This window comes from Pararge aegeria, chromosome 3 (assembly GCF_905163445.1).
Source record: "Pararge aegeria chromosome 3, ilParAegt1.1, whole genome shotgun sequence".
Classification (NCBI taxonomy): domain Eukaryota; kingdom Metazoa; phylum Arthropoda; class Insecta; order Lepidoptera; family Nymphalidae; genus Pararge; species Pararge aegeria.
The window spans coordinates 5,431,006-5,451,410 of record NC_053182.1 but is presented as its reverse complement, the minus strand read 5'-3'; the positions used below and the strand labels follow the sequence as shown (position 1 = coordinate 5,451,410).

General features: G+C 35.9%; 1 protein-coding gene across 1 annotated transcript; it reads right to left on the bottom strand.

Moving 5' to 3' along the window:
* Positions 1–11,626: 11,626 nt before the first annotated feature.
* LOC120636958 lies at positions 11,627–19,516 on the bottom strand. The gene is made up of 7 exons (XM_039908536.1): positions 19,495–19,516; positions 19,106–19,186; positions 17,492–17,593; positions 16,567–16,879; positions 14,613–14,839; positions 13,096–14,401; positions 11,627–12,248 (listed from the first exon to the last, which is right to left on the bottom strand). The coding sequence occupies exons 1-7, from the start codon at positions 19,514–19,516 to the stop codon at positions 11,948–11,950; spliced, it is 2,352 nt and encodes a 783-aa protein (XP_039764470.1). The 3' UTR covers positions 11,627–11,947.
* Between the last annotated feature and the right edge of the window lie 889 nt (positions 19,517–20,405).

Sequence of the window (20,405 nt, the reverse complement as noted above, 5' to 3'; positions counted from 1 at the left end):
AATAAATAATCGAACATATAATAAAATATATTCTACTAGTATTCTTGTTTTGATAGATGCGAGTTTTTCTTGTAGAAATGGTTGGGCAAGCTTGTTCCGTGTACAGGGTATACTTACAACATTACATAACTTATTGGGCCACACATATAAGAGGTCGGGCATTTTTTTCTGAACCTGAAATTCAGAACTGAGTTAACCTCAAACTGGTGACGTGTATATACTGACTTTTACGATACAAAAAAAATCTAACTTCTTCGTTGGTCTAGGTTTGCAAATCTGCAGGTCACGAGGTCCCCGAGATGGACCAATATATTGGTATCGGTGTTTTTCTACTAAGAAATTCTTGGTATCAGCCCCGAGCTTGGAAATTGCCGAATATTTCCCGCGTAGCAAGAACATCTCTCTGGAATTGACCACCGTGGTAGAAATCGGTCAGGTAAAATGTATATATACGTCACAAAATTGTGAGTCGTGTTTCCTTTAATTTTATCGTCCTAGTTAACATAGCTTTGGACATGTTTAAGTTAGTTCGTGTTCAAATCTGTGAGGGCCACAAAATCGATAATATTCTTGCTTGTTTTGATTTTATATTCGTAGCTAAGCTAGTGTGATTTTTGATTGACTAACAGTGCTTTGTGTACACAAATCCAGTCACTAGTTAATTTGATAAACGATCTGCTCCGTTAATTAAACTACAATGAAATGATCATTATTTAAAAAGGGTAACTGGTAATAACCAGAGAAACAGAAAATCCGACAGTTTATGTACCGACAGCATACCTAGTACATAATCCATAAAACAAAACGTGTTTCGTTTCACTTCCCAGTTATCATATTTTGAGATATTATAATTATGTTTTGAGAATAAATCGTTAATTGTCTTGTAATATGTGGTCACTGTTCACTTTATAGAAAAATATTGAAATACCGAACTAAAGCTCCAACCATTTTAAATTTTATGTAAAATTAAACTAATTGGGGTACAGGTAACTAAAGTTTTTATGAAATTATTTATTAAATTAAAAAAATGTGTGTTCATAAAATGTTATTTAATCTGTGTCAGGGACACAGACAATATGTTAGACCAAAAAAATATGGTCTCCTTAAAGTTTAAAAAATACTGCTTAGTTATTAACTTACTTATAAGGATGTGCTTGTTTATTTTTAACGTTTATTATTGATCAAACTTATTTAGTGGTTCTAACCTTTTTCATTACTTAATGCTCAGAATGTTTCTAAAATTGAGTTCAACCAAATGCCTACAGATAATGTCATTGCAGTGCTTAAACGTTTTTTTCAATATACCAACATCATTCAACTGTGCGTTCAAAAAATAATCATTCTAAATCTAAGATGCTAATAAATAACGGCTTTCTTTTTTGTACATTAGCAACGTAGATTATGTAGTTATTTTTTTATATTATTTTGTGCTCAGACTTCCTAAGACAATTTTTTGATCCTGAGAGCAGTTAAACTAGTAGGTAATAATCTGTTCGATATTTTGAACATAATCGCGAAATGGCCATGGGCGTACATAGCTCCTAGAACCCACGTACTTTAGGGTTTCAATGTGCTGCTGTGGAATGGTGATGAACCCGCACTGGAAAGCGCAGTTTTGGTAGACCCCCATGAGATGGACAGACGATATAAAACGCGTCGTAGGGATTAGCTGGAAACAAGCGGCACAAAACTGTTGCTTTTTTGAATCCCTACAAATTATCTATTTCCTGCAGAGGACGTCTTGTGATGGGATTATCATGATGGTATACGATAAGTTGGTAATAGTAATACTATATTGCACCATATTATTTCACATTACCTATTAATAACTGTCAAAGTGGTGATTCTGAATTAAGATCATTTCAACATAAAAAAAAGAATGCATGATAAAACTGGCTTGGAAGTTACAAATTTAATATTTTGATATTCAGTATGCACGTTTACATTCTACTGTCCTTTTTTACTCCACTAAAAATAGAGGAGCAAACCCTATTTTATTACGAAACCGTTCTTTGTATAACTTTTTATGTATTTTTTTTTAATTTTCTTAAATGAGATTAATTGATTTATGTCTTCAATAAATCAATTAATCTCATGAAACAATTTGTTTTTACTTAAGCTTGTTTGCTGATATGGGGACAGTGGCTACTTCCGTAATGATATAATGCATAGAAATCAAATTTTCTCTAAGAAAAAATGTCTCCAAACTGATCACTTTCCACGGCCAAGAGGGTGTTGTATATTATATATATATATATATATATCTTTACTATAACCAAACTATTGTTATTTTGAACTTCCTTCTCGGTGCCATGAAAAGAGAAGTATCTCTAATATTGACACCAACAAAGCCATTGTCCAATCCCACTTCTGATACTAAATGTTTCACATCCTATTGGCATTTTTGTATCAAGAAAAAATATACATTTAGTACAGAGGACACGCTTCTAGTTGCTTTAGCTCTTCTGAATTATTTTGATGTTGGTATGTCGAAATGAAGGATCTGTAAGTACATATACTTATTTAATGTAAGATTTGATAATGTTTGCTAACAAATGATAATTAAAATAAAGTGGTTTAATATTCATAATTTAACTTAATAAAGATTAGTAATGCTATATAGGTTGTCGCAATCTTAATTTAGTATGTTACTTATCTACATTAATATTATAATTATGAAAGTGCTTCTGTTGTATGTGTTTATTTGTTTTTTGTGTCAAACATTGCATCAGATTTTTATGGAATTTAACTCACATTTAGCTGGCGTATCATTAAATTTAATGACACAACTTTTAGTCCCGGAAATAAAAACTGTTTCGGTAGTACTTTGAAAAACGGTAATAGTCGCGAACGAAATCACGGGCCACTGCTAGTTTGTTATATTTAAAAATATATATTTTTTATTATGTTTATAAAAGTAATGATGTAGTATTAATACTTATTTGAGATAAATTTTTTGAAAAACCTATTCTGAAATTAACAGATTTAATACTAAGTGTTAAAACTTTTAAAGGGATCAGTAGAACACATATTTCCAAAACCATACAAAACATATAATAATTTATGATAAGAAGTATTGGAAAAACTTAAATGTAAGTTGCTTAGTGAAACTATTTGTATTAATAATCAGTGTATCATATTTCATTATGAAAGCCGTGATAGTCTAGTGGCTAGGACTTCGGCTACACATTTGGGGGGCCTGGTTCGAATCCCAACACGCACCTCTTTGTTTTCTAAGTTAAGTGCGTTTTAAATATTAAAATATCACTTGCTTCAACGGTGAAGAAAATGCTTGAGAGTTCTCCACAATGTTCGTGTATCCACCAATCCGCACTGAGCCAGCGAGGTGGACTAAGGCCTAAACCCATCCCATTGTGGAAGGAGACCCGTGCCCTGTAGTGGGCCAGTAATGAGTGGATATGATTAGTTAATAATATTCAAACTATTTATACAAAACCTATGTCCGGTGTGGACCAACTGATTAATTAAATTCGTCTAAAAACTATATCTAAAATAGATCTGTATAACCACACCCGGATATCAAACTGACGCAATAAATGCTACTTTTAAGTACTGCAAATATTAATACGAATCATGTAGCAAATTAAAAGCTGGCCCCTGGGTTTTTTTTTACCTACAAAACTGTATGACAATTATGTATTTGTAATTTTTCATATTGAATGTATACATGTAGTACAGCTGCTGCGTTAACATATAATAATTTATTTCCAGATTCTAATACCTCTCTTAATTACTGTTAGTTAAATAGTACTTAAGTAAAAATGTGTTGTTATGAAATAAATAGTTTCGAATGGCGTACGTACCTACATCCGATCGTTATTTTTAAACTATTTTTCCATTCCGGAATTCTGATATATATTTAAAAAAACTTTAGTAGTTTCATATGGAAAGGGTTTTATTGGAAACACTTCGAACATTCCTAATTTTGTTTCATGAAAGTGCATTTATTGGCGTCATGTATCACATTGTATTTATGACGGATAAAGGCTTGCGCACATTCCGGCAGAACGCAGGTCGCATATTTAAACTCTGATCAAACTGAAGCGAATGAAGCTTAGGACGCAGGAAAGAAGCCGCTCGCGTCGATTGCACGTCTTTACGTGTTTAACGTGTATTTTTACGTGTTTAACAGCGTTCAAGATTTTACCTAGAGCACGACCTATTAAGAAGCGCGTGTAGAAGTAGGACTTTGTGATCGTACGCTGGCCGAAAATTTGAAGAAAGCAGAGTCAGGCCTTGCCGCTTCCCTGTGTGACCCTCGTTTAACTCGTATTGGCGTATTAAATTTGGCGCGAATAGTCGCTCAATTAATCACATGGGTGACTTTTTATACGAATAGCGAATGCAGAAGTGCCACTTTCTTATCTTGAATCATGTAAAATTTGACTTTTAAGCGACCAGCACCTGTTCATATAAAATATACGAAAAGAATTACACGTGAGTAATTCCGATGCTGCCCGCTGTGGTATGCAAACGCCTTTAAGGCTTAGCAACTGAAAAAAAATGTTCATAAACATATTTACTCAGCCAAAAAAGTTCAGAATTTACTTGTGAATAAATTAATGTTAATGATAGTTAAAAAAAAATTTGGATATATACGTAATAGTATAAAATAATATTAGAATACAATATTAATGGCTTTTGAATTCGTTGCCAAACATATATTTTTAGATCTACGATTTGTGTAATAAATTGGCTGGACTAGTCTCATTTGCAGTTTGATTATTTATTTACAGTTAATTATTTTTATTTAATTGTATTCTGCAGGGTTATTTGAAAAAATAATACTTACAAACTTTTAGCGGTGATTAAACATTATTTTCCTAAACTGTTTTGGGTTCTGGTTGTCTACTATATGCTTATCGTAATATACAATACTATATTTTTTAATCTTAAAATTTACAGTCCTTGAAAAAAGAATTCATGTAGCGCACCATATTAATTCAGATGAAAGAGAATTTATAGCCCTGAGTTTTTTATTGTTTTAAAAATATTCAGTATTAGTTTACAATCAAAAATACCGTCACCCATCCACTGTTGGTTGATTCTCCATTCTCTCTTTCTAACGCTCAGAAAAAATCAAGCCAGTTTCTGGATACAGGCGGCACAAGACCTAATTAAAAAAATTCGTACCAAAGACATGGCCACCATTCATTAATTTCCTTACAGTTACTAGTCTGTGGTGATTTGTCATGTCCATACAAAATTTGCGATGAGTTAATAACTGACGTGTGTAGATGATTAGTTGGCAACTTATGGGAAAGATACTGAATTGGGCAGCTTTCCAGCACTGTGCTTCTAATAATTTAAATTATTTATTTCATTATTATTTTATTAATTTCATTAATATTTGGTTGGTTGGTGTGGGGTTCTGGGCTTATAAACCTCCACGACTCTTATGGTATTAATAAAAACCCTCAGGCTACGGCTATGCTGTTATTTAAAAAATTACCCTGTACGTGTGGTTCGTCAGATTCGCGTGGAATAAAATGGATGTAGGTTTTTCGGGTCACGTAAATAAAACTAAATCCATACATTATTAAGTAATAATACATTTATTTATGTTCGTATATTCCTTTTTGTTCAGTAAACATCCGTTACTTTTCTTACTGCGTTTGAATTTGACGGACTACATATTAATCAATTTACTATATAATTTAGTAGGTATATAATGTTTGTTTTGTTATTATGTAAGGTTTGGATAAAAGATATATTGAAAAAAAAAAGAAATTACTTTAAATTATGTTTATTATACCTAAAGATAAATATTTTTTTATTCACGGAGCTTAATTATTGTGTTTGTAAATTAACACTGTAAGATAAAAGTCACTGTAATTATTAGACATATGTTATCTACATCTAGGTCGCTTAAAGTTTTTATGCCAATAAAGATAATAAATTACGCTTACATTTTTTAATTTCATGAGGTAGCTTATTGAAACTGCGATGTTATAAATATTAAAGAGGGCAGTGAACTATTTACATTATTATTCTACTATTAATAAATACTAATAATATTAAGTCTTATTAATAAACGTAGAATGGGAACAGCTAGATTACCGATTAGGGACCGAATCAATTATATAAATAACACGTATATACTATAGGTTACTACAGGTTAAGAAACTATGAAAGAGTTATTTTTATACGTATGTATGTTTGTATGTTTTTCTTTGGTGTGGTGTGGTTGTTGTTTTTGCTGCTATTTTAGAGGGTGGATGAGTGGCTCTGTTGTTGTTGTTCTATTCGGTGTATAAGTGGTGGTTGTTGTTGTTGTTCTAATGGGTGTATGAGTGCTTGTTGTTGTTGTTATTTTAGGGAGTGTATGGGAGATTACAGATATACATAATTGAGATAATCGGTTGATTTTATTCATTAATTTCGGACGAAATTTGTTAGGTTTTTTTTTCACTACAACTTTACACTTTTTTCACCTTGAGTGAAATCTTGGTTGGTAAATCCTGTTGGTAAGGGATGGTGCAATCTAAGATGGTAGCGTGCTAACCCGTTACGGATATAACAGTTATATTAAACCTATACCCTGAATCGGTACGAGACATCGTGCCGGAACGCTAAATCGCTTAGCGGCACGTCTTTATGGATGGGGAAGAGCTAGCCACGGCCGAAGCCTCCCACCGCACCAGACCAGAGAAAAATCAGAAATTATTGTTTCCCTAATAGCCCATGCCGGGAATCGAACCCGGCACTTCCCAAATAAAACCACCGCGCTCGCTGCGCCAGTAAGGTCTCCACAAGACAATTCCTTGTGGATCTTTCTTTTAATATAAAGTAGCTATCACCTCTAATGTATCAAAAAAAATGTTTGTAGCTTATTCCTCCCTCTAAATGTAAAATATAAAATGATGAAGTGTTGATAGCCTAGTGGTTAGAACTTCGGCTTCACTTTCTTAGGGAAAGAGTTTTCCCGGAACCACCGCTGACTTTTCGAAGTTATGCGCGTGTTAGGAAATAGGGAATTACAGCACTTTATCTATGATAAACCCGATGATTATATTAAATATATCAACAAATAATAGTTTGTATACTCATTGATAATGTATTGAAAATAGAATAATGGACTTTAGTAAACTGTCAAATAAAAGTATAGGATCTATGGCGGGAGACGCGGGTTTGACAAGTTAGATTGGCGGCAAAGAAAAAGTGAGGACGGATTTAAATTAATTAATTGAGAAAAGGAGATTAAGTAAAGTATTGTGGATAGAACGTTACAAATTGGGAATAGATGATTTATAATGGAAACGATATACTGAAGGAAATATTGTTGTGACGAAACAAGAGTCGTATGTATTGGTGATGGAGTTGAGATAAGTTGTTGGTACTATGTTGGTACCTGATGTGGCATCAGATAAGTATATCTCTTATATCCTTTGGGTTATTCAGGTATAATATATGGAGCCCTAGCATTATTTTATACAGATAGCGTATGTAGCAGAGGTTGCTCTATACAAACAACTTGTTCCAAAAGTCCTGATGTTATAAGTGATCATAGTAGTTATGTTTGACCTGTCTTATATGTCTTGTATCAAAGGGCCTAGCGTTATAACATATGATAATGTTGTAATTGTGTTTATAAGTCTTGTTTTAATTGATTGAATAAAAGAGCAACGGTAGAGTTTCTTGCCAGTGGTCTTCTCTGCCGAAGACAGCATTCCGAACTGGTAGTAGAGTCATTTGAAGGTTACAAGTAATATGAATTATAGAGAAGCTTAATATACAGTATAAGAGTCAGTCCAGTTGTTTTATTTCACTCCTTAGGAAGTCAGGTTTATAGAGTACAGACCCACAACACTGCTCTAAAGCAGGTTGGTGGGCTTTAAAGATTTCTTTTATAAAATGAATACTTTAATAGGAAGGAAGAATAATAGTCAAGAGAATAAATGATTACTGCTAAGAAACTAGGTATTTAGCTTCAATAATACTGTTAATTAATGAAAGATCTTAAGTGCCATCCTGAACATTGTTGGTATTGAAGTGAATATCTGAATACCTGGCCCTTCCATTTTCTATATTTTTTTTAGCATCAGAAGTTGGATCCTATTCATGTCCAATTTATGCCTTTCTCTAATGCAGATTTACTTTTTTTAGAACCATCCCGTCAAATATGGACATAGTAAAGAGTTTGATGTTTTTTATGATGCCTCAACTATTTGCTGCTATGTGCTAAAACAGAAACACTCTGGAGACAAAGCACCATGCTTGGTGAAATTCTGTTTAAGAACCAATGGATAACCATCTTGGCAAATGTGGATATAGTACATGGTTTGATGTTTTTGATGATGTCTAACTAATAGCTGGTATGTGCTAAAACAGAAACACTCTGGAGACAGAGCACCAGACTTGGTAAAATTCCATTGAAGGATATGTGGTTTGGGGAACCAATTGATGTGATATTTTTATTTATTTTATCTTTTTGTGATTTCTACTTTTGAAAGATAGTACTTATTACCTGAAACTGATATGGACTAGTGGCTCTTTGTATATTTTGCTGAAATGATTAAGTCCAAAATATAATTGATTTAAGTTTGTTTGTGAAAACCAACAAGACAAGTTGGCCAAACAGAATGTGTAATAAGTTTGATAAATTTGAATTATCAAGTTTTATTTAACCAGTCTGGTTAGACAAATAGAATTTATGTTAGGTTTTATTTTATTAGTCTGTCCAGGTTAAAATAAATTAACTGGTCAGGTTAGCCGAACGTAATGTGTAATAGATTTTTCTTATAATTCTTATTTATTACATACAAGCTTTCAAGTTTAAATTAAGCAACTAGTCAGGTTAGCCAAATTGAATGTGTGTTAATTTTTAATTTATGTTTGTGTGCTCAGTTTTCAATAATTAACTAGTCAGGTTAGCCGAGCTGTTAACTTTTATTTGGGAACTTTTCTATGTACTTCGAGATCGAAGTACTTGTCAGGAAAGCCGAGATAGGAGAGATTATGTAAATTATTCAGAACTTATAAAAGAATACACATAAAACAAAACAAAAAAAAAACAAAAAAAAAAAAAATTTTGTTGGTAGAATAGAATAGAATATGATTATGTATCAGAACAATACATATAGGGAAAATTACTACTGAATAGCTAAATGAAATAGTTTATATGTTGGGTTGTGTGAAGAAAAGTATTAGGAGTCAGCTTAAATGTTGTGGGTTAGGTTAGGTTAGAGATCTTTCAGTATGATGTTGAGAGAAGTTCTTAAAAATGATATAAATAAAATACAATTATGTATAAACAAAATAATGTTGCTGCTGCAAAGGAAAATATATTAGTTGCATTATAAATAATTAGATTATATTCTGTTAAACAGGTGGTTTAATTGATGTTTAGATTGAAATAATCTTTGAATAATAGAAATAACAATTAAACATAAACCTTGGCTTTTATGATGAGATGATAAAAAAAAAGATGTAAACTAATAGAAATAATTCCATCTTAGCGTTTTTATATTAATTTATTTATATTTATCTTATATATTACTTGACTTGGACAGTGGAAAAAATATGAATATCACCAGTGGGTGATGATGTTATTGATATCACTTGAGAGTGATGATGTTGTTGATATCACCAGTGGGTGATGATGTTATTGATATCACTTGAGAGTGATGATGTTGTTGATATCACCAGTGGGTGATGACGTTATTGATATCACTTGAGAGTGATGATGTTGTTGATATCACCAGTGGGTGTTGGTGTTTTGGTATATATTGGATTGACTATTAGACTGTACCGATTGCATCTGTGACTAAATGAGACTAACAATGTTAATGACAGAATTTATGGGAAATACAATTACCTGTGTGGATATTTTGATAAAGTTGGACTAGAGGCAAAAGGATAAATTGTTTGAGATTTATATTGAGATGGAAATATTTGGATTGTGATTGTACATGTTAAAATGTACAAGATAAATGAAAATGAGTATTTTTGATTTACATTGTTGAAAATTAATCATTTTACTTTATTAGAAGTATTATATTGTTGTAATATGTAAAATGGTGTGGAATTTTAATGAAATAATTTTTTTTTGGTCTCTTTCACTTTAATTATAAAATGTTATGATTATGCCTATCTTTTGATAAAATATTGTTTACAGTTTATTGATAAAAGTGTATACAGAATGTAACTGATTTGATGATTTTTTATGCTTATATACCATGAACTAATTTTATAGAGGTGTACATAAGATGATGTATTTATAAGGATGTTCTTTGAACCTAAAGACTTATGATACAATACATATACCTAAAAAGAATAACCCTATGTACTTCGAGAACGAAGTACTTGTCAGAATGGCCGTGTTAGGAAATAGGGAATTACAGCACTTTATCTATGATAAACCCGATGATTATATTAAATATATCAACAAATAATAGTTTGTATACTCATTGATAATGTATTGAAAATAGAATAATGGACTTTAGTAAACTGTCAAATAAAAGTATAGGATCTATGGCGGGAGACGCGGGTTTGACAAGTTAGATTGGCGGCAAAGAAAAAGTGAGGACGGATTTAAATTAATTAATTGAGAAAAGGAGATTAAGTAAAGTATTGTGGATAGAACGTTACAAATTGGGAATAGATGATTTATAATGGAAACGATATACTGAAGGAAATATTGTTGTGACGAAACAAGAGTCGTATGTATTGGTGATGGAGTTGAGATAAGTTGTTGGTACTATGTTGGTACCTGATGTGGCATCAGATAAGTATATCTCTTATATCCTTTGGGTTATTCAGGTATAATATATGGAGCCCTAGCATTATTTTATACAGATAGCGTATGTAGCAGAGGTTGCTCTATACAAACAACTTGTTCCAAAAGTCCTGATGTTATAAGTGATCATAGTAGTTATGTTTGACCTGTCTTATATGTCTTGTATCAAAGGGCCTAGCGTTATAACATATGATAATGTTGTAATTGTGTTTATAAGTCTTGTTTTAATTGATTGAATAAAAGAGCAACGGTAGAGTTTCTTGCCAGTGGTCTTCTCTGCCGAAGACAGCATTCCGAACTGGTAGTAGAGTCATTTGAAGGTTACAAGTAATATGAATTATAGAGAAGCTTAATATACAGTATAAGAGTCAGTCCAGTTGTTTTATTTCACTCCTTAGGAAGTCAGGTTTATAGAGTACAGACCCACAACACTGCTCTAAAGCAGGTTGGTGGGCTTTAAAGATTTCTTTTATAAAATGAATACTTTAATAGGAAGGAAGAATAATAGTCAAGAGAATAAATGATTACTGCTAAGAAACTAGGTATTTAGCTTCAATAATACTGTTAATTAATGAAAGATCTTAAGTGCCATCCTGAACATTGTTGGTATTGAAGTGAATATCTGAATACCTGGGCCTTCCATTCTCTATATTTTTTTAGCACGCGCGTACTGCGCAAAAGCAAGTGATATGTAAAATTTTACATATCACTTTCTTTTGCGTAGAAGGAAAATATCGTGAGGAAAACGGCATGCCTGAGAGTTCTCCATTACGTCCTCAAAGGTGTGTGAAGTCTACCAATCTGCACTACGCCAGTGTGGTTGACTACGGCCATTCTGAGAGGAGGCATATATCTAGTAGTGGGCCGGTTATAAAATATGAAAATTGATGACTGATGCCTAATGACCAAAAAAAAAAAGTAACGGAATTGAAAGGATAGATTTTCCTAATTCGGTCCCTGTTAACACATTTGCTCACATAGCATATTCCACATCGGAAATTCGTTAAAAACTATTTCACGTTCATTAAAAAAACAAGTTATACAAATGCCAATGACATGTTGCCATGGTCAGCCTTTACAGTCAGGTACATCGTGTCTCCACAGTCCTCAGTGGCCTCGGTCAATGAATCATGCAGCATATGCCAGTTCAACCGGCTTTAGCGTTAGTCAGCGTCCGTTATCTCGGACTCAGCCCGGACATGTGTACTGTTCTTTATGCACGCACACTTGGCCGTTGAACACCTGTTCCGCGGGACAGGTCAGGAATGTTCGAACACCGGACACACAGAAGTAGTAATGTCTGCACTCGGTTCCCAGTTGCACGTAAAAACCGTCTCTCTCACAGTACCTCCCGCCGTGTTCTATGCTGTTACGTCTGGGAGCACCGCATATGTGATGCATAGGTTCCACGCATGCATGGCCGTCGAATATTTTGCCCGCGAGGCAGGAAAGCGTTGCCAGTTTGTCGCCGCCCTCGCAGTAAAAGTACCTATAACATGTATAAAAAGATTTATGCCCGTTTTTACAACTCCGAAGCAGGCAATGCCTAGATCTCTCTACGTCGTGTTGCTCATTGCTCGTGAAGTCGTGACCCCTTCCTCTTACAACAATTCGGACGATTTTGTGCCATTTGACTCAGCTTTAAGCAACGTGTAAAGCAATATGCACTTTGGTTTGAGAGCAGTGCGGATTTTTTCCGACCAACGAATCGGGCTACGACAACGAATGCCTAGTTACGAGAAAAATCTTAGAAGATTCCTACTATTCCCCTAAAGTTTGGTGGAATGGTTTTTCCTAAATCATTCGGCATTGCCAAAGGTTTAGTGAAAACGGGCGTGAAGTTTCTAACACATAAGTAACGTAATTAAAGTTTACATCTCAGAGGTACAAAGAAATTCTTATGTGTCATAGTTTTAAAACACAATTACAAAACAGGATTTAGTTATCATTTCGATCCGTTTCTATTAAAGGTTAATTAGAATTATTAAAAACGGAGTAAGTACCTGACCCTTGAATGTGCAAAGTAATATCATTCGTAATCAGTGCAGTTGTTTAGTAAATAATTTAATATCTAGTTATTAGTAACATTTATATCCTAGTTTTTCTGTTTTTTTACTTCTAGGTACCTACGTATATGATTTCAAATTTGGGAGATACACCTACATATCATTAAAATTGATTCAGCGTTTTATGAAATGACAAAGCAGTGAGATAACTTAAATAGGTAAGTAAAAGCTTTAATAACTAACGGTGTAATTATTTCTCATAGAAGGCAAGTTATTTTGGACACTAGGTTACTGTTAAATTAATAGATCTTAAAATAAAGGGTTTTGTACCTGTGGCAATTTGACTTCAGCTCTGCGTGATAACCGTCAGATAATCCCGAGCAGGTGTAGTCATCGCGAGGACACACGGCGGGATGCGTTAAGACGCACATCTCGCCGTCGAACACCCGGCCCGCGGGACACGCGTACACTGCTTTCTTTCCATCGATGCACGAGTAAAAACCGCGACAACCAGCATCTGTAGCTCGATAGCGTCCATCTTTTCGCCCGTAGCACGAGTCCCGCTCCAAACTGGGGCATAGATATTGAAAAGTCGGCGTACATCTCGTACCGTCGAACACCTGTCCGACCGGGCACGCCAGACTCGTGCGTAAAGTGCCCTCGCAATGGAAATACCGTGTGCAATTCGAATCGAGGTCCTGATAAGTTCCGCTCGGCATACCCTCGCATTCTGCGGACGGATCGGGACCTTCGCAGTAGTAGGACTTTCTAGGAACACATCCGACGCCATCGAACACGAAACCTAACTCGCACACGCCTCGTGCTGTCACTCTTTCCCGACGACATTCGAACCACGTCGAGCAGTCGCGCCAGTCTCTATAGAGTCCGTCTTGTCGGTTGAAGCAGGGACTTCGCGCAGGAGGCGGGCAGTAAGTCCCCGCAGCCGGCTCGCAACCACTTCCCGAAAACAGCAGAGCAGGATCGCACACGCCCCGTCGGATAACGCGATGTGATTCACAGACGAAGTATTCCCGGCAGCCGGTGGAACGGTCTGCGTATGCACCGTCTGGTGCGTGTTGGCACAATGAGGAGCACGCTTCGTCTGAGCAGAAGTCAGCATCTCCAGCTGGCAGAGGCACAGCGGCGGAGCGTGGCGGTGGGCAGGTGCTCACGCACGCCCCGCCACACGTCGTTACCGCACGTAATTCTGATCCGCGGCACTGCAGAGTACGTCGGCATTCATGCGAAGAGTCCGGATATTTCCCATCTGGGAGTCCTGCACACACTGGCTCATAGCAGGTTCCGGCACCTCGGGAGCACGCTTGCCTAGCTAGGTCGAACCAGGATCCCGACGGGCAAGCGTGGTCGACGGCCGTGCCGTTATCGCAGCGGTAGTAGTGTCGGCACGCAGTCCCAGGTGTAGCATAGGCCAACGTATCACCAGCGGCGCATACGCGACGGGCACAGGGCTGACCGCGGCGCGGGACGCATGCTCCTGCTACATCACTGAACACGCGTCCCGCGGGACACGCGTAGCGTCCCTTTGCTACGCCGGCCGAGCAGCGCACATATTCCTGGCACTCCGTATCGAAGTCGGCGTAGAGCCCGTCCTTATTGCACGTGATATCGTGTCCACCTGCACAATAAAAATACATTATTTAATGTTAGCATATTAGGTATTTTTCAACGGACGCATTCATTTATTGAATTGTGTGGGCACTAAAAAAGTGTATCCTGGTGTAGCGTTGTTTTTCTGCTCGCTAATCGAGATTGTAATTAAAACTTAAACTGCAATAACGGAACAGGGAATCGCTGTCATAATAAATATTTATGACGGCTGCACTTACTTGCAACTGCGAGTAAAGAAGAGGCGGCGACGGCGACGAGTGCGGTAGACGCAAGCGCGCGGCGGCTGACGCGGACGAGCGCGCACGCAGACATGTCGGCAGCGACTGAGTGACGCAGCGCGGATAGGGTTCCTTGACATTCGCACGCTCCCGCCGTAACTTGATCCCTGCTGCCCGGATGCAGCCTTCGAGTTAGGAATCTAGACACGCCTTGTTTTGTGACGCCGCTTGAGCGAAAACGACCGCGGTCGTAGCGATGACCTTGACCTTTACCTTATGTAACGCTCATGAGAAAATTTATTTTCTTTCTATCGCTGAACGAAGGCAACAGTTTTTCATGACAGAAATAACTCTGGATTAAATAGCTGCCTATTTTTATTCTATTTATTTCCCTTATTGAATCGACTATGCATAAAATAGATATGTCAGTATATAAGCAATATCAAAACTTGTTTGGGAAAGCCATTCAAATTCTATCGCCCCTTCTGTTCAGTAGGATAACAATTAAACTAATCCAATGTCAGTCTTGTTAACAAGGCTTCCATTATTGTTTCATTATTCTAACTACAATCGCTCAATTACCATTCTATCATCGCATCCGTGGGAAATTAATATAAAAAGTTCGCGTCAAAACGTAATAAATACCGGGTATTGAGGCAGATTCTCTCAGAAATCCTTATCAATCTTAATCTCCAACAATTTCAGTATTGGCAGTCTCAAGATGATGGCTACTTCATAACTCAACGATTTTATCAATATTGATTATTGTTTAACGAAGTCACCGCCTCGAGTTGGTCTGTCTGTGCGTGCTAAACTCTCTTTAATACAGTTTTCGGTAATGATTCAAGTTGATTTTATTACAACTTTCAGATATTCTTGTCCCACTCAGCATATGCCAATATGCTGGAGGATGTAGCTCATATTCTCCTAAGAGAATACGAGTGGGATCTTCATCTCAGCTCCTCCACGCTGCGAAGCAGATTCTAGGCATGTTAAAACAAACTCTTTAGATTTTAGAAAGAAAGAAAGAAAAACTTTATTTGGATATACACACACTAGAATTAAAATACAACTTAATAGTCTACACAACAATTATTATAGGAACGGTGTGATCCCAAAATGGTCTTCACTCAGCATGTTTGCAGTGCCTGTTAAGACACAGCGCTGATCTTCCGTGAAGCCAGACGTGACGTTTGGACGGTAGGCACTGTCAGAGCGACGCTTAAAAACTATGGGTACAATAATACAATTTAAAAGTAATATAAAATTAAAAAATAAGAAGTGTAATAATAAATAAAAAATAATATAAAAGATTTGTATACATATATAATATTTTGTTACGATCGAACCGATAAAAAAAATAAAAAATAATAATAATAAAAAATAAAAATAAAAATAATAAACACACTTAGGCACCCTTGTTCAAATATTTTGTTGTTGGAAAAGATATTCTCTTAATTTCTTTTTAAAAGAGAGTTTAGACATGCTAATATCTCTTAATGGCGGAGGTAGGTCGTTCCAACATTTAGTAGCCGCGAATTTAAAACTACCACGAAAAGCAGCCTTAAAATGTCGCGGCATTTTAAGGGTCCATGTGCGATTTGACCTTGTATCCAAACTTTTCAGCCACGCGTATTTATCATATAAATAGACAGGCTGCTGAAACTTTAATACTCCGAAAAGTAATGAAGCTAAATGCAAATCCCCCCTTGTTTTCATATTAAGTAATTTGGCGTCGTTAATAAACGGTGAGGTATGCGTTCTAGGTGGAATATGAAAACAGAACCGAGCACAGGCGTTCTGAACGCGTTGTATCAGACGCTGAGTGCGAACAAGCAGTCGTGGTCCGTACAGTGCATCAGCATAGTTAAGCTTCGAGAGTATTAAAATCTCACATACCTTAACACGCACATCTACGCTTAGGTATTTCCGCACCCGGTATAGTGTTCTTAACCTGTAGAAGCAGCTGCGCGCATTTTCAAGGATGTGGTTCTCAAAACGAAGTTCACTATCCATTAGTACTCCCAGATTTCTGGCCTCATTAGTGTACTGTAATGTTTCATTTTTAACACGTACTGCATAATCGTTGGGCGATACTTTTGCTATTGCTTGGCGTGATCCAAGCAACATATATTTGGATTTGGTAGGATTTAGGACTAACTGGTTCATATGAGCCCAATCTGCTATACTGGTGAGATCAATATTTAATTTATTAATTGCTTCACTGTGAAGACCTGGTTTAAAAGAGATATACAATTGGATGTCGTCTGCGTACATATGATAATTACAATTTTTTATGCTATTTACTATATCTGCAGTGTATAATATAAAAAGGATAGGACCTAGGATTGAGCCTTGTGGTACTCCTCTGGACAGGAACTTCTGCTCCGAAGAAACTGTCCATCCTGTAGAATCACGCAGTTCTACGTGCTGGCTCCGCTTACTGAGGTAACTCGTGAACCACTTAATCGAATTTGGGGAAAACCCGTAAAACGTGAGTTTTGCAATTAAGAGGGCAATATTAATTGTATCAAATGCACGTGAAAAATCTAATAAGGTTAGCACTGTAACTTCACTCAAATCCTGTGAAGCCAACATATTATCCACAACGTCAATTAGAGCGGTGGTTGTACTTCGAAACTTTCTGAAACCGGATTGCTTATTTGGTAGAAAATTATTGCTTTCGAGGTAAAATGATAATTGAGCACATACGACTTTTTCAAGAATCTTTGAGAGGCACGGGAGAATACTAATTGGTCGTAAGTCTTTTAGTTCTTGAACATTTGATTTTTTAGGTAGTGGTTTGACCACTGCTGACTTCCATATCTGTGGGAAAGTCCCTGTGCTGATAGAACGATTTATGATTTGTGTTATTATACCTAGTGTGGATGGCAGCGTTAACAGAATCATATCCAAAGAGATGCCATCCACTCCCGTAGCATTACTCTTGATAGATTTAATAATCTTAGCGACTTCAATTTCTGTAACCGGTTTTAATTCAAAGATTAAATCACATCGATTATTTTGATAGTATAAAAAAGGGATTCAGGCACATCGTCGCAGACAGGCACGTTAAGGAAGTGGTCATTAATAACGTTAGGGTCCCTAAAAACTTCAGCAACCTCAAAGTCTTTTGTATTGTTGTTGGCTAGAACATGGCCAGAAAATTTTATAGTAGGTATGGATGAATACTTACTACCTTTAATGGTTTTATGCAATCTGGGTGGCCTGCACCCAGATTGCTTTTGTAACGAGCCTGAGCTCTACGGGAAAAGTTTTTATACTTTTCGAACACGCGAACTGCTTAATACGTGCGGAAAATGGCTCAGAGAGAAGAAGAAGATTGCCTTGAGTCTTGCTCGAACATCTCGTTTTCATTCGACATTGGCAATGTTAGGAATTTAATTTAGGTGTCGAGTCGCGGTGGGCCGTCCTCTACGGGTGGAAGTTGTCGCAATTATCTCTTATCGGTCGATCATTATTTTGCACCTCGATTACCTACTACAGCCTTCAACATCCGTGAGGAATGGCTTATCATTTTAAGGGGGCCTTTATATTCGAACATATTGTTTCTCTACCCACTCTATTTTTTCTAACCTGTCTTATGGTAAACCATGTTTTCATTACGGACATTAGAAAAAAAAAGTGTAAAAAAAAGATATATTCTTTATCCATGTGTTTACATTTCACTGTTTTACTCCGCCGATAAAGCCATTATATTACAACTATATCATAACAATATATTTATATAAAACTTAGAAAGCACATAACTACGAAAAGTTAAGAGTTCCATGTCGGGGATCGAACTCGGATCTCCGGAAAGGACGGCTAAAGTCTACCACAATGCTATCGTCCCTTCCACTCCCGCCGGAGAGCACGTTAAGTCGTTTGGACCGGTTATTTTTAAATATTATTACTCATTACTTATTTATTTATATAGTAATCGTTAAAATAATAATAGTTTTAATAATAGAAATGGTTAAATTATAATAATTATCGCTAAAAGTCCAACACCCGCGGTACCTACAGATATGATGGGGAAATATGAGTGAGGAAACCTGTGCCTAGCAGCGGACGCTCGTAGATATGATAATGATGACTATAAGTAGTATCTGTATCTCATCAAGTAGGCACTAAATTGATTTACCTAAATGATATTGATATTTCGTAGTTTCGATGGAAATACCAAACGTGGGAAATCCTCAATACCTACTCAAGTAGTGTGGGTAAACTTCACCGGCACTCGAAAACAAAGCAATCAGGACGATGACGACGTGGAAATATTTCCGAAAATGCAAATATTTTTTTGCCAATATTCCTTAAAGGATTTTTTGCTTCAGTGGTCAAGCGGTAACTTTCCATGCAAATGTTTTCAATCCATTTTTTTCCGAGACCAATGTGCTTCTAATTATTGCGACAGTTAAAATATGAGATAAATATAATCAATTTTGTATACTGGTGTTTACCATTCCGTTTATTTTTTTGTTTGCTACCTCTGTTCGGCTCAGTCACTGCACCAATCTTGATGAAGTTTGGCACATTCGGTACATCTAGCTTGCATTCTGAAGATGGACCTATAATTTTTTTTATTCGAGTAAAGCACTGCTCAAAAGCTAAATATTTATCTGTCTAAATATGTTTAAGCTAATAATGTGGAGTGGAACATACATATTTTCTATGCAGTTCCAGAGGCAGTCTTAGGAAACCAAAAAAAACGCGGACGATGTACCAGTATAATTCCTATGTATCAAAAGTTTAATATTAAAAACGGCCCCGACACAGCAGTCAATACAATCAAGTTAGCATGTGGTTCTAAATAAATTGCATACATGCAACTAATATGCGGACCGGATCAGTCTAGTTACAAGGTCATTAAACTCACGTATCACGTGATGCCCAATCATGGCTATTGTTATTATCAATAGGTGAGTATAATGTCGCGATGTGGGAGACAGCGTAATTGACAATCTCTTGTTTCAAACTAAGATATAGGATCTCGTTTCCATATATATGCATTTAAGTAATGCGATTGCCATCCTTCTCAGGTAGAATGGGTTATATTATATAAAAGCACTTTTGAAACACATAGTATGTCTGTTTGTAGTGACTCTACCACCTTTTCTTAAGGCAAATTCTACCGAGAAGAAACAAGAAACTCGTTCGCTCTTTTCAAATACCTCTACATCTATGAACAAAGTAGTTTCCGCCGTTTATACCATGAGATATTTTAAAATACGCAACGGTTTTTAGCAATAGATACATTGAATACTTCATTGAACAGAAAGTTTTACATGAAGTATATATATATTACAAGAAAGAAAAACCAGGAAATTCATAGATTTTAATGTAAATTTTGTTCACTTACATTGTCCACCAATCTGCACTAAGCCAGCGTGGACTTCGGTTTTAACTTCTTCTAACTGTGGGAGGAAACTCGTGCCATGTTGGGCCGGCAATGGGTTGATATGATGATGATGACATTGCAAGCGCTGGCTGAACTTACGAGATAGATCAAGTTAATGTAGTACGGAACTGTATATCTTAAAAAAAACTGTTAAATGTTTATCTTCCAAGGATAACCCACTAACTATTTTTATCTTTTACATATTACAAAAAAAAAAAACCTAAGTATTGCAAGAAATTAATTTGTCGGATCAATTTGTTGATAAAACGGTCGTATAAATTAGTTGAATGAGGAAAGATACCATAACATAATATATTTAACTTGGTATTTTAAAAGTACACGTGGCTTTAGTTTAATGGCAATTATAAGTGATTTATGGAACAAACAAA